General features: G+C 39.7%; 1 protein-coding gene and 1 long non-coding RNA gene across 7 annotated transcripts in view; one reads left to right on the top strand and one right to left on the bottom strand.

The window, feature by feature from the left end:
- Positions 1 to 408: 408 nt before the first annotated feature.
- LOC107670748 (uncharacterized) lies at positions 409 to 1,397 on the bottom strand. Its single transcript, XR_001632117.1, has 2 exons — positions 1,105 to 1,397; positions 409 to 1,018 (listed from the first exon to the last, which is right to left on the bottom strand). It is a non-coding gene; the product is annotated as an uncharacterized LOC107670748 (long non-coding RNA).
- A 3,869-nt stretch (positions 1,398 to 5,266) lies between these two features.
- Positions 5,267 to 15,388, top strand: part of LOC107670746 (tight junction protein ZO-1-like) — a 133,864-nt gene continuing 123,742 nt past the window's right edge. For 4 of the 6 annotated variants that reach the window (XM_016463481.1, XM_016463477.1, XM_016463475.1 and 1 more), the window contains exon 1: positions 5,268 to 5,707. In XM_016463481.1, coding sequence (XP_016318967.1) covers positions 5,613 to 5,707 — 95 coding nt within the window. In that variant the 5' untranslated portion in view covers positions 5,268 to 5,612. Of the gene's footprint in view, positions 5,708 to 15,388 lie in introns of all 6 variants that reach the window. The other 2 variants (XM_016463473.1, XM_016463472.1) reach the window with 1 other exon arrangement.

The raw sequence follows: 15,388 nt of genomic DNA, 5'->3' as shown, positions 1-15,388 counted from the left end.
GCTCTAACAGCAGTGACCAGCAGTGATCCGTTGACCCCCTCAACCTGCTTTTAGAGTCGACTAGAAGGGCTATGACAGGAACTAGAGGGTCTCGACCTCATCTAACCTCTCCGTAATCCGAACACTTCCTGATGCCTCTGGAGGTATCGGCTCATGCGTGGGAAACTGTAGTGTCAGAGATTAACCGAGGCGAAAGGAGGAAGAAGAATAGGAAGTGGTGTATTCCAATGGAAGCTCGTTTACATGCATTTTAGATTACTTTGTGCATATTTCATATTACAAGTGTGCCAGCTGTCAAAATGGCGTGCTCATTTTCTGGCATGTAGTAAAGCTAAAGTCTTTGTGGAAGGATTCCCATGCTTAAGTATAGATTTTTTTCTGTGTATGCATATATTATGTTCATGCATGTTAGTATTAAATGTCCCAGTCCACAGTTTTCATGCCACAAGGGAGCGGGTGATGGTGTTGACCGGGCGTCATTTTGTCATGCCGATTATGAGTGGGTTGCTATGTGAGGGTTGAGTTACAGTGGTCCTTTACAACTAGCAGATGGTGGATGGCACAGTCTGTCTCTATTGCCTGACTTCACCCGAATCTGCTTAATAAGGGCATTTGTTTGTGTATTTGTTTGATTTTCTCTCCCTATGTAGCAGCATTCATCTTCTCATTAGTCTCTGTGTGCGCTCATATTATTGGCTGTCTCTGTTAGATTTCCATCTGTGATTGAATGGAAGGGGCTGTAGTCCAAGGCTTCAGAATTAATCTCTGCACGGTGAGTCATGTGATTAATTGTGTCCGCGGGCCAGTTGAGGGTGTAACTTATGGCCGAGGATAATCAACACGTTCAAATTCGCCGTGTCCCCGGGGGAAATCTCCATCTTAAAACCATCCGGTGCTCATCAAAGCAGGGACAAACTACGACAAGTAGTTTTTAAATGCCAGCTTTAATCAATGTGTGTCCTCTGCTCAGCATGCCAGTCGCTGTCTTCTCAGTTAAGCACCTCACTGTCACCTGTGACTGAAAGGTGTGAGGTTTTAATAGGAAAACCTGCTGTGGCTGTCTGCTGTTGTGCAAGTGTGAGTGTACCAACCACCTCTCCTGACCTTGGACTACTTCTGCTGCCCAGACTCCTGCTTGCTGGTGAGAGACCATCTTGAAACACATTAAAACACTTTTAATGTGATGAGTAAATGAGATAGGAAACACCAAAAATGTGGTATGCTGGATGAGACGATGTCACTTAGATGTTTGACCTTTTCTTAAATGACATTATAAAGTATAAGTAGTTCTTTAGAGAGTCCTGCACAATTTTAGCAAAGATGATAATTGGCTGGGACACAAGTGTCAGCTCTGTGCTCGAATTGATTAAACATATATAAATTATGTATTGCAAAAATGCCAGTGCAACCTGAATTATGCAGTGTTTATCATTGTAATTAGAATGGATTAGACAGACTGAACTGATGATGATGAGCATAACATGCATTTTCAGAACTTCGTTTCTAAATTTAGTAAATGAAACGTGTCCTACGATGTGTGCGTTCTGTTTGTCTTTAGATGTGTAAATATGAATAGAGGGTTTGTTTAAATGCATACTGTTTTACTTATCTGCATAGCTCATGAGTAGAATAGGACAGCTATTATCCAGGTCTTCATTTTAAAGCCTTGATTTGAAGTGTCTCAAGGACCTGTCGGGAAACGAGTATTGACGGAATAAAAGAGACAGAAAAGTCTATTTTCTTTCTTTTATTAGAGACCTCAGGGCATGCAAGTTGCTGACATGCCACTTTCTTTCTGACCTTCATGCTCTCTGACCAGGATGGACGTTCTAACAAGAGAAACTTGCCTTTTGGTCATGTGATTCCTACATGCCTTTAATGCACTTGTATTTGTTTTGTTTCTGCTGTCACATGTCATCAAAGACATTAAAGGGGTCATATGATGTTGCTAAAAAGAACATTAAAGTTGGAACTGCCCCACTTTATAGAAACAGCCTTTGTGCCACAGACGCATTAGGCTACTGGTTCAGGAAACAGTCCTCATCCTCCATAAAATGTGTAGCACACATCTGAATATCTGGGTTAAACTGTTCTGGAACAGTGTTGTAAATACAACTTATTCACTGATTTCTAGTTGTGTCCTCTTTTGGAAGGCCAGACAAAGTAGTTTCGCTTTCACACCGAAACACACAGCGTCTCCACAGCATGGCAGCGGCGGCAGCAACAATACTACAGCGAGAATAAAAGTTACGCCTTCTTTCTTTGCGTGAACATTTGGGTGGCGTTATGCAAATCTTCCCACATTGTGATGTAGATATGTGGGGACGTGTTAGAACGAGCCGTTTTAGGTAGGCGTGGTTGACTCTTAACTTTTATAAAGAATATCTCTTTGGATTTAAGACTTTAGCACCAAGAGCTTGTAACACTCCAAAGAGAAAGGAAAAATTTAAATCGCATCATATGACCCCTTTAAATTTATATTCTGTGCAGTTATCCTCTTACTTCCCACTATCCTTTTATATCCTTTTTTATTGTAAAATATAAAATTATTATATACCTCTCTCTATATTATTATTATTATTATAGTATGTATGATATTTTGAATTAACTGAAATTTTTTTAAGTTTTAGTCATTTTTTCAAGCTTTGACAAGCTTGTCGTTTTTTATTTCATTTTTAAAATACTTTTATTTAGCTTTAATTCATTTTTATTTTAGTTTTAGCAGTTTTAGTATTTTTTTGTGTGTAAATTATTTATTTTGCCATGGCAACATTTCTAATTTTCATTTAAAGGGCTAGTTCACCCAATAATGAAAATTACCCCATGATTTACTCATCCTCAAGCCATCCTAGGTGTATATGACTTTCTTCTTTCAGACAAATACAATCGAAGGTATATTAAATAATGTCCTGGCTCTTTCAAGGTTTATAGTGGCAGAGAATGGCTGTCTATATTCAGCAGTCCAAAAGAAGTCCAATAAAGTGCATCCATCCATCATAAAAAAGTGCTCCACATGGCTCCCGGGAGTTTATAAAGGCCTCCTGAAGCGATTCAAGGCATTTTTGTAAGAAAAATATCCATATTTTTTCCAAAACTTTATAAACTGTAATCTCTAGCTTCCACTGACTGTCGTACGCACGTTCACAAGAGAGTGGCGTTCCAGCGGATGACGTAGGATGTAGCATAATCTCCAGTGAGAATATGCTAGTCTCATGAGAAGTTTTGTTTACAGCAAAGGAAAACCAGTCTCCTCTTGGCTTATATCGAAATCCTCCGAAATTGTTCTTTACAAATCCTCGTTTTGTACTTCTAATACATGACCAGTGTTTTGTTTTGCTCTCTCCTCTGTGCTTCCGTATTGATCACTTCTCACCGGTGCTTACACTACGCCGACGTCCTACGTCATCCGCCTGGAATGGCGTTCTATTGTGAATGCACGTATGACATTTAGCAGAAGTTAGAGATTACGGTTTATAAAGTTTTAAATATGGATATTTTTCTTACAAAAATGCATCAATTCACTACGTTTTAAATTACTAGGCTATCCCTTTAAGAGAGGGAGAGAAAGAGAGGGAGATTATTCCTGATAAATAACTTATTTCCTTTAAAATATGTATCTGATGTACTTAACACCTCTTTCAGTATGACTCATACAGTATTGTAGTTGCTATATTTAGTATGACTTGATATGATTCATTAGTGAGGCTCAGTTCAATAGCTTAGATGCACATAATTGCTGGGGGAAAGTGCTCTTATTACTTTCAGCTCTATTAGAAAATAAATGTGTTGAGAGTTGAGCAAAAGTTATTAGTGCGCTTATTTTCTTTGATATAAAAGTACTGCATAAAATCCCATCAAATAGCGATACTCTCAGGCTCCACATAATCTCAGTGATATTTCTGTGTGTGTCCTGGTGTTTGACCTCACTGAAGTGCATCTCTCTTAGTCATGCTTAACCTAAAAAGGTTAATGGGCTCTCCTGTGAGACCGAGGCGCTGGTGCGCTCTCAAACCACTGCCTGGTCGCATTTCATTTTACTCCATATAGCTTGTGGTTAGGTATTTCCTGCAATATTATAACACATAGAAGATCAATTACTGACTTTTTGTGAGTCACAAAATTCCTTTTGTTGTTTGACAGCACAACAAATAGTTGTTCCGCACACCCAAGAGGTCAATTATAATAATCAATTAATCTCTGTCTACACAATTACAATGGACTCGCTAATCACTCAATTCCATTTCTTAATCACATGCCTTTTTAAGTGTAGAGCCCCCTCTCCCAATCCCCCATCTCATTTAGTGCTTCAGAGGCCTAAAGGTTAAGGATCTGGGCGTCCTTCAGGCCCATGTGGGCAGGACCCAGGAAGAAATAACGGTTACTGAAATTGCTATCCAACACAAAGCACTCAAATGCAGGAACAAGTAAAAAGTGTCTGTTGAATGGCAAAAACATTGCTTAATTAGGAAATCAAAGGCACTTACTATTGATCCTATTGTATGTCCTGGTTACCTGAAAGCATATGACTAATAAGGTTCTTTTGTCTAATGGCAAAGTGCCCTTTCTAATTAAGCCTGTGCTTTAACTTGGTTAAGGCAGCCAATGGTCAGGCTAACAACGGCTGCCCTTTAGACCTCTGCGGTATCAGATGAGGGTTACTTAAGCAGATTGAGACCGAAAGAAGGTCAGCAGGTAGCCATTGTTATGGCTCTTGTTTAGGTTTGTTGCTTGGGACAGAATGATGCTTTACATGGATTAAAATAGCACTGTTGCATCCCTATGCGTTTGGTTGCAAAACTTAATCTGTGTATCCAGTTCATTTACTGATGGTTATGTGCATGTGTTGGGGATTAAAAAATTAATTGTGCCTTCTCTCCGCTTCTTCACATCTCCCTCGCTCCTATTCCTGCATGTCTCCCATCCCCCTCTGCCATTAGTAAACACCGGTCACAGAGCTCAAATCACAGAATGCTCAGTTTTGATCTGATTTGCATTGAGATGTTTTTGTGAGCTGGATGAACGGAGTTGTTTTGTAAATCATCTGACATTATGTTTAGATACTCTGAAATCTATTTCCGTGCCATCTGAGAGACGCTCTCTCGCTTTCTGTCTTTCTCGCTCTTTGCTTCTCACCCCCACTCTTGCTCTTCCCGAGCATGTGCACGTCTCTCCCTCTCTCTCTCTTTCTCCCTCCCTCTCCCTTGTCTCTCTCTTTTTTCCGTGTATATACATGCACACTTTTCCTCTCTCCTACCTCACACACACCGCTGTCACTTGCCGCTGGCTTCTGTCAGAGTTTCTCTCTGATTGTTTTCAGAACAGAAAGTGCTTCCCGAGGAGCGCGCAGAAACAATGTGCCGCTCCTGACCAACACTGAATGGATTAGCTGGCTATTCAGAGCACTAATGAGATTACAGAGTCACAACAGACATGGGTCCTAGCGGCATGGTACCTTTTGTCGCGCTTCTTGAGGAGTGTTTTCCTTGTCAGTCCCTCAGCACTGGAAATGGCGCTCTGAAAGTGAACGAGGCGGACCCGGCGCAGGCGGATGCCAGGGAATAGACGCGCACAAGCTCACCTATGTTGGTTTCGTGGTGGTAGTGGTGGACACTATGAAGTACCAGAAATATATAACAGTGATGCAGATGGCCATGGGAGTGACAGCCTCCAACAAAGACGACTGCATCCCTCCGAAGAGACAGCTGTGGTGAGTAGAAACTGAACAGTTTGAGAAGTGAGCAAGTGAGTGTGGAATGGGAGGAGAGTGAAGTGTGACGTGCGCCGAGGTTTTGTCAAACACAAAAAGGGAAGAAAAAAGAGATGGAGAAACTGTTGCATTTTAATCTTGGACAGCACAATTAGAGCTGTTATGCTTACTTTTGTTTGTTTTTGCTCTTTTCTTCTCTTGAACCCACCTTTTTCATCTCTCATGTCTGATTTTTTAATATTTTTTTTTATATGTTTTTTTTTGTCTCTTTGATATGTTGTTGTGCTGTAAATCTCTCTCTTCGTACACTGGTGATAGACTGAATTGGTCCTTCCTTGGTATAATAAAAGCTAACATATGGACCAAGAAATAATGTTGTTGAGCCTGAATAGCTGAGTTAACGATAATAAATTTATATTTTTGTAATGATATTTTGCATTTGCATTTGACTTGGTTATTTTTTCATTTTCATTCTCTAGTGCCTCCACGCTGAATGCACTCAGACAGCTTATTAATCACATGGGTGCAGCCACTCAAATCCATTTAACAATTACCTCTCAGTGCATTTGCAACATTCTTCCAAATGAAAGAACAAAATTATCCACATCCTCTGATTTTACAGCGGCATGTGTTCATTATCTTAATGATATTTGTGTGCGCTGGTTGAGTGGAGGTTGAAGCTGGTTATTACATTATTATATTACATTTATATTATATTGCATACTGTACCTCTCTATTTTTGCATTTTTTATTTTTTTTTTTACTTATTTTGAATTGTACTTGCTTGTTATATTCAAAGATCAATCAGAACATTTCTGTTCCATCCGAACACCTGCTGACACCCAAACCAGTGGATTGTGATTGCTCACATCTGGTCCTCAGAATTCAGACTCAACCCTGTGTTGTATGTTATGCAAACCCACATTATCATGTAGTATTTTAATGGTGCTAAAATTTAATCTGTTATGGAATGCAATTAGCAAATGAACTCCATTGATGAATGTTTGAGGAAGTGAGGTGAATCTGGAGAAGAAGATAATAGCCTAGTTATAAAAAGCTTCCATTTGGGATACAAATGCATTTCTTTCATGCTGTCCTTACGGTATTTAATCCGTTTTATTATAGTGTTCCAGAGATTAAAATATTTAAAATAAATAAATCGATTTGTATATAATATATACATTTTAAGCCAGGGGTGCCCAAACTCGGTCCTGGAGGGCCGGTGTCCTGAAGAGTTTAGCTCCTACCCCAATCAGACACACCTGAACCAGCTAATCAAGCTCTTACTAGACATGCTAGAAATTTTGCGGCAGGTGTGTTGAGGCAAGTTGGATCTAAACTATGCAGGACACTGGCCCTCCAGGACTGAGTTTGGGCACCCCTGTTTTAAGCACTTGTCCAAATAATATATAAACCTTTTATCTTGTCACTTGTGGTCTCCTCAAAAGATTCACAAGGGTGTGTCGTGTGTTGGCACCACCACCTCCCCATCAGCACAGCAGTCACGTGCATTGATAAGGGGGGTGGGTTTTTCATCAGAATTATGTTACATTATTGTCGTGATGGAGGCATCCATCCAACCAGCTAGCCTGCAGTTATTGGCTCTCTGCTGGTTCCTGTTCATACTGTAAGCACGGCAACCGAATGTGTTGACAGTGGGAGAACCGTTGTATTGCACCCTCCCAGATGTCTGTCTGTTGCCTCCTGCAAGCCATTGTTCTCCCACCTGCTTAATGATGCATGAACTCACCCAGAAGCATCACACCCCCAAACTGAGTGTTGAGCAGAGTGGATTTTAATTGCAACTTCCAGAAAATATGTTTTTGCCTTTAATGATTGCATGATCATTGTAGGTACAAAAAGAAACCCCAAAACAAGAAACCACCAATCTGCAATTCTAAATTTGATTTAGCCATCATCTACCGGTCCTCAAGTCACTTGAAACTCAAAAGCAAGACTTTATTGTCCAAGGAACAAGTTTGAACCCGAGCCCCTTTTATATTAAACAATGACTGTAGCTCTAGACTATCCAGTGTTACAAAAGTACATGTTTTCCTGTTGGACACTCAGTCAAACAGTATAATTAAGTGATATGTCATGTGTCACTTGTCTTTTGAAACAAGTGCGCAATGTGGTGAAAAATTGTAGTCCGATTCACAAAACTGAAAATTCCCACTCAGAAATTACAAGTATATTTCACTAATAATTACAAAGAAGTGGCAAGTAACTTCGAAAAATCATTTTTTACAGTGTGCATGCTGGATGAAGGTGAGCTACAATCACATTATGTGAGGTCTGTTAAAGTCTGATATCACAAAAACCTAAGACAGACAGTAGAGTACATTTTATTGATTGTGTCAGACTGAAATACAACTTTTAAAGTGTGCAAACACTTAAAAAGAGATTCAGAGTGTCAAAACTGACAACGCTGTGCTTCAGTTACTCCACTATAGGCACCAGAGAGGAAATCTCAGCACTGATTGACACTGATTGCTCTCCATGTCCTCAACATTGTCATTGTCTCAGAGATGTGTGGTCAGGATAAAATAGCTCTGTTTCTCTGTTTGTTTTTGACACACATGTTTTCCACTCTGCCGTGAGATTGTAATCTCCTTTCAGATGCTTTATGGCACTGTGGGGGACAGATTACCCTGGGTTTACTGCCTCATCCCTGCCTTACGGCTCTTGCTCCTCTGCCGCCCCACAGCCTCCTCGTGTGGAACGTCTTTTAAGGAGGGTTATGTGTTTGAGGGGTTGTAGGGGGGATTCTGCTTAAAGTTGGCGGTGAGTTGGCCACTGTAATCGCATTTGGGATTAATCTATTGGGTAAAGCAGAAAAAAGAGCGGGAAATGTGGAGATTGGGAATTGGATGTAGAGAGTTATTAACACAAACCTTGCTCACAAAACATTAAATTAAGTTAAACATAATTCAGGTGCCCAATTATGATCATTTAGTTAAAGGAATAGATACCCAAAAATGAAAATTTGCTGAAAATTTACTCAATAGATGTTAGCGCCATATTTACTTTTTGACAGGAATGAAAACAAGGCTGTGATGGATAGAAGTACATTACGTTCAATGGATTGTACTGTTCTTTAACAGCATGCCAAATGTACGGAGTCTTTTAGGGAAAAAAAATTCTATATGCAAAATCTTCATAAAAGAGTTGAGTTGTAAAAATGATTTGCCCTAGGAGCATAATAAAGTGTGTGATATTATGAAGACTGTAAATCCATGTTAAATTCAATATAGCATCTAACCTGACTAAGGTCTATATTTATTTTTGGGTGAACTATTTGTTTAAAGTTAATGCAACACAATTTTTGTCTGTATTAGCCATTTGGTTAAAGTCAGGATTTTAATCTGTTTAGCTCTACAGCACAACACTGTCCTCTAAAAGTGTCCCACTTTATGACTTTTAAACCTGTACCTTAACTTCTTAGTCATGACTCCTTTAAAAAACCAGCCCACCGGGAGGGATGATAGCATAAGGCCTCAGAGTTTTTGCTCCTTGTGGGCTGGCCTGGACAAGTATGACCCCTCTGATCCTCGAGTCAGATCTGCTTTCAGCCGGGCTGACTCATAGTACTCACCATATTGACCTGCAGGATAAAAACAACATGCAGTTGGTCACCAAGCTGAAGCTGCAACCTGAGGGTGTGACACAATGCTTAGTCATAACAGCAGAAAGTGTCCTGTTTCTATAACACTCTTCTACAGGACTATCATGCAAGATGTTCCACAGAAACTAAGTACATTTACATGAACTTTGAAATTTGATTTTAGTCAGACAAAAGTAATAATCTATCTTTTTATTTTACCTGAATCTTGTGAAGTCAGACTAAAATGCTGTCCAGCATGTATACAACCGTTCAAAATTGTTTTTGAAAAGTCTCTTAGGTTCATTAAGGAAGCTCTTATTTGATTAAAAATACAGTAAATGGTAACATTGTGAAATATTATTGGAATTTAAACTAACTGTTTTCTAATTTAAATTAAACTCATTTATTCTTGTGATGGCAAAGCGAAATTTTCAGCATTATTACTCCAGTCTTCAGTATCACATGATCCTTCAGAAATCATTCTGATATGCTGATTTGGTGCCCAAAATTTTTTTTATTAAATCAATGCTTAAAACAGTTGTGCTGCTTAGTGTTTTTGTGGAGACCATGATCAAGTTTAAAAGAACAGCATTTGAGTCTTTGAGTACTGTCACTTTTGATTAATTTAATGCATCCTTACTGAATAAATGTATTAATTTCTTTCAAAACAACAACAAATCTTACAGACCCCAAACATTTGAAACGGGTGACATGTGACATGTATTGAATTGTTTAAATATTCTATTATGCATGGGTTTGATCCCCAGAGACAAAAATATACCTTTACCATACTATAAGTTGCTTTTGAATAAAATTATCTGGCAACTTTTTAAAACCTGGCAACATTTAAAACATTTTCTCCATATCAGAGGTGTTTGTCCTTATGATTTTGCCGCCTTTGTTTAATAAGAATTTGTGGCTAGACCGGTGTTTTGCTCTAGGTGCGGGTGCCAGGTCGTGTTTGTGTACTGCTCTTGCAGTCAGGACGGGTGGACGGTGGGAGACACTAAGCATGGGCCTGTGACCGTTGTACTGTCATGTTTGATACACGTCTATATCTGTCACGGGTGCACTGCTGAGCGGACTGAGGAGCAAGGAATGAAGAGAGATGAGGAGTACATCAATCCAAATGGGTTTAATTAATACAAAGGAACACTCACGCAATACATGTAGACATAGACATGACATGAACAATACACACAGGAGGAGGGGATGACGAGGTCCTTTCGGCTTGCCACATTAACGTCCTTTCGGCTTGCCACATTAACGTCCTTTCGGCTTGCCACATTAACTGCCGGCTGACTTGGGGAAGCCGCGGACGGCGGCGGGCTGGATCTGGCTCGGGACCGGACACTCCCCAGACACCGGAAGACACCTTCCCTCCAACTTAGTCCAGTGGTGTCTGGGAGGTCCACGGAGCGATGGTAGTTGGCCCCGAGCCAGAACAGCTGATTGAGGACGGCGTCTTCAAACGCCGTCACCTCCGCGAGCTTGCAGAACTCCCTGGCGTACTCGTAGAAGGGGAGATCGAGGCGAGCTAGGGCGGCGACGCGAGCGGCAATTTCCATCGCCGTGGGCGGGGGGAAAGACTAGGAAACAAAAACTTTCAAAAACACGGAAATTAAACACGGGGAAGGGATGACGCTTACTGTTTGGTCCGGTATTCGGTCACGGGTGCACTGCTGAGAGGACTGAGGAGCAAGGAACGAAGAGAGACGAGGAGTACATCAATCCAAATGGGTTTAATGAATACAAAGGACCACTCACGCAATACATGTAGACATAGACATGACATGAACAATACCGGACGCTGGAGCACACACAGGGAACACTATTTATACACACAGGAGGAGGGGATGACGAGACACACCTGGGAGCAATGAAACATCATGGGAAACACCTGGGACAAATTAAACATGGGAAAGGAAGGCACATGAGGAGCAAAACAACCACAAAACACGGAACAGAATCTGACAATATCCCTAATCTCCCTCTCCATCTGTCGAAGCTGTCTGGCCCACCTAATCAGCATGTCACTTTCTGTTCTGCTCCTGGTCATCTCATGTCAAAGGTCCACTGCTAAGATTATTTACAGTTATCCCATCAATGTGACCACCAACACAAACACACAGATTTTCGCATGCTTAAAGTTTTATACTTGCTTTAATATTCCTTGCTTTGTAGTCTTGTGACTTTCTAAACTCTTTGGTGGTATTAATCTAGTTTTCATGATTACACCGTCATCTTAGGAAAGCAGAGGGAAAGACAAAGAAGTGTGAAAGACATCATGTCCTGTTTGTCCAGGTCACAGGAGCCTGTGCAGTGTTAATGGTATTCAGGGATCAGTGTTGCAGATTAACCTCTGAACGACGGGTGAAGAGGAGGAATCATTCTAGAAGGGCTGCTTAGACTAAAGCTGTGTGTTGCGTCTGTATCTCTGCTTCTGTGTTTACATCATGAACTCTGCACATAAGTTCCCAGATGATTCCACCACTTGAGTTGCTTCTCCTGAAGTGATTAAAGGAGATTCACCAAAGACTGAGGTGTCGAGTTTTAAGAATTTGGATGCATTTGCAGATTTAGTTTGACCCTTGATGTCTTTGGTAAGTTGCACTTGATTGCTCTGCAGAAAGCATCCAGCTCTTCGTGCCAGGAATGGCTATAGAGCATAAAGTCACACGAGACTGTTTGGAAACACCTTGTTAGAGCTTGAATGCAGGGTCATTGCATAAAAACTCAGTCAGTAACAGGGGTCTTTAAACCAGACCCTCATGGAGACTTAAAAAGTGATGGGGGCTCTGTAATTTAATGATAATTTGCATATGGATTAATTGGATTTGTAGAGAAACATTTTTATTAGTGCTCTTTGAGCACAATGCAGTTTGGACCTGAAACTGGTCTTGGTCAAAGCACATCCCTCAGAGTGAGTCTCACTTGTCCACTTTCATCTGAGAAAGATTTGATGACTGATAGCATCCTCAGGACACTTTCTTCTCTTAGTCATGCAGTTTAGCCTTAAAACTATCCCAGCTTGCAATCAGCACACACCCGAGCGCTGTCTTATATTCGCTCATATCAGGTGCTGTGTACATCAATGATATGAATACATCAAAGCTCCTTGCCCTCACCTTGGCATCCTATTGAATGAATGTATCATAACAGGTAGTGTCACAATCACTGAACTGAGTAATGGATCTACATCGGCACAAGGTCTCTGCTCCTCCGACCATGCAATGTCATACGCCATAGCCTTGGTGGGGCTATCTGTTTATGCTGAACCCTCACACGAGAACATCACCTCTGTTAGAGCATGCCAAGCATGGTGCGAGTGATCACACATCCTCGGCAGTGGTATTTATTTATTTATTTTTTTTAGATTTATTTTTGGCATTTTATGTCTTTATTTAGATAGGACAGTAGGTGGACAGGAAGTGAAGTGGGAGAGAGAGAGATGGGGATAGGATCAGGAAAGGTCCGTGAGCCGGGACTCGAACTCGGGACACCCGAAGCGCAACAGCGCTACATGTCAACGCACTGCCCACAGGGCCATAGGCACTGACGGCAGTGGGCTATTTTAACATACACAAATGACTATAAATGTGATTCTGCATCAATCTATTGCTATTGATAATGAGGCAGTCAGATTTAGTTTCACCTCATTATATAAGCATCTTGTGTTGATTCATGGCAGAAAAAGACTGAATGGATTTGTTTTCTTTACTCACTTTATTTAAATTGTATTTCTTTAAATATGTTATTAATCTATCTAATTATATATAGATTTATCTAAATAATTCTTTATATTAGGGTTGTCAAGTGATTAAAAATTTTAATCTAATTAATTTCATGATGTGCTGATTAATTCAAGAATAATCCAATATCAGTTTAGGCTGAGAAAATTAACCCCCAAAAGATAACTTGAAGTCATTATTGTGTTAAATGGGGGAAAAAAAAATGAATAGACATTACAAACAGTAGAATAGAGAATAGAAAATATAGATTTTTTGGGGTATAGTTACACTGACTGTTCTGAGATGGCATGAATGCATTTACGCAAATAGAATTACATGAATTATGCTGAGATAAATGGTTTTAAGAAAAATGAAATGATGCTTTATGAAACTAAAAACCCTACCAGTAGGTGGCAGCAAGTCACTTTCTCATTGAGTGAGTCATTCAGTCATTCATTCAACTAATTGGTTCAAACGTTTGATTCATTCCGAAGCAAAGCAAGTAACTGTTTGAATTAGTCATTGAATGATTGGTGTACTCATTTTTTTTCCTCCAAAACGTGGATTCATTCAGTAACGAAACACCGCGGTGTGTTTAGAAGTCTATATATTATATATAAATTCATATATTATTACATATTTAAAATATAAAATATTATTTACTTTTATGATATTAAATATAGTACAAAAGTAGTATATTAAAAATGCATTATACATCAAATTCATTTATATAGTATTTAATAATATATATTTTTTATAAGTAATATCATTTTAACCAATTATTTAATTGAAAGGTTAATTTTATAAATTCATGCACTATTTATTATATTATTTTACATCTAATAATAATTTATAAAATTAACACTTCAATTAAATGATTTGTTAAATGTGTAATGTGTGTGTGGTACAGTAATCAGTGCTTGCAGGATCTCCCAGTGCCAGTGACCTCTTAAAACACTCACACTGAGCTGGAAGAATTGCTATTTCTAGGCAAGACTTCATGTAACATTCATGAAGCTCACCTCTTAGAGGAGTCGTGAGGAGTGTTTTTCCTTTTGAAGGAAATGCTCTTGTTTGTTGTGAAGTTGAGAGGGGTGGATAAACAGGGCAGACTGCTTAATATCTTAGTGCATTACTCTTAAGGGCCAAGGAAAGGACACTTCAACATGTAATATTTTCCTGGCCTAAAAATAGCTGCAGCTTAGACATTTTTCACTTTGCACAATAATGCTAGAGCCTCAAAAAGTGTGATAAATTATCAGCATTTTACTGTGCCCTTTTTTACTGTACCCATCTCTGCTCCTGTTTGGGGACCTGCTCTCTGGCCTTGTTTTACTTTACACCTTGTCTTGACCAGACATGATAAAGCAACAAGCGATAAAAGGTTTCTTTTCCATGTTATTCTGAGTTTTAGAAAGCCAGGGCATTTCAAACTTTTTTTATGCCAGGGACCCCCAAGTATTAAGAAGCCCCTTTGCAGACCCATTTATAATGTGTGGAAAAATAGTAAGCATCATATTTAGACAACATATTTCCAAAATTCAATGATTAGCTTTTATATGTCTAAAATAAATGATTTAACATTTATATGCTAAAATATTATAGAAATATTTGAGGTAATTGTTAGATTGGTTTTCTAAATACTTGTGTTATGTGACTACATTATGAGTTTAGTTAAATTCTTCCACTCTTGTACTGCAGAGGGTTTAAGCTTCTGCTTAGTACAGTGTGAACGAGTCCCCAGAATAACAGACAATGTGTGTGTGTGTGAGAGAGAGATGAGAAAAGGGAGAGAGTGAGCTTGGTGGCAACAGAAGCCGGTCCAGATTGAATGCGGTGCTCTTGGGTTTAGTGCAAATCCTCTAGGGATCGTGGGCAGTGTGGAGGTCACAGGAGAGAAGCCCAGCTCTGGTGCTCTGCCTGCCAATCAGAGGAATTCACAGCAGCAAATGGGATCCAAGGCTCTCACTTTGGCCAGACTGCTCTCTGGTTTGGGGAATGAATTGTTGAGTGTGTTCTGCCAGGGAGTGAAAGAGCACGTGTATCAGCCTGACCACCATGTAAAAATGAGAGGAAGTGGACAGAAGGGCCACTGTCACTCAGCCTGTCTGCCCTTTTGGAACAGAAACTGGCTATGGAGGATATGGAGGAAGATGGATCCTGAAAATTCACAATTGGAGTGGCCTATTTGGTCAGGTTTAGCTTTTTTTAAACAGGAATAGAAGTTCTGACACACATGTTCAGTCACCGAACATTTTTATATTATATTTACATGCTGTTAATTTAAATAATGGTGGAGCTGTCTGTGTAAACAAGTGAACAAAAATATGCAATATATATAAAACG

Source organism: Sinocyclocheilus anshuiensis, unplaced genomic scaffold (genome assembly GCF_001515605.1).
Source record: "Sinocyclocheilus anshuiensis isolate Anshui unplaced genomic scaffold, SAMN03320099.WGS_v1.1 scaffold816, whole genome shotgun sequence".
In the NCBI taxonomy this organism is placed as follows: Eukaryota; Metazoa; Chordata; class Actinopteri; order Cypriniformes; family Cyprinidae; genus Sinocyclocheilus; species Sinocyclocheilus anshuiensis.
The sequence above is the reverse complement of the archived record's forward strand: the minus strand, read 5'-3'. Positions and strand labels throughout refer to the sequence as shown.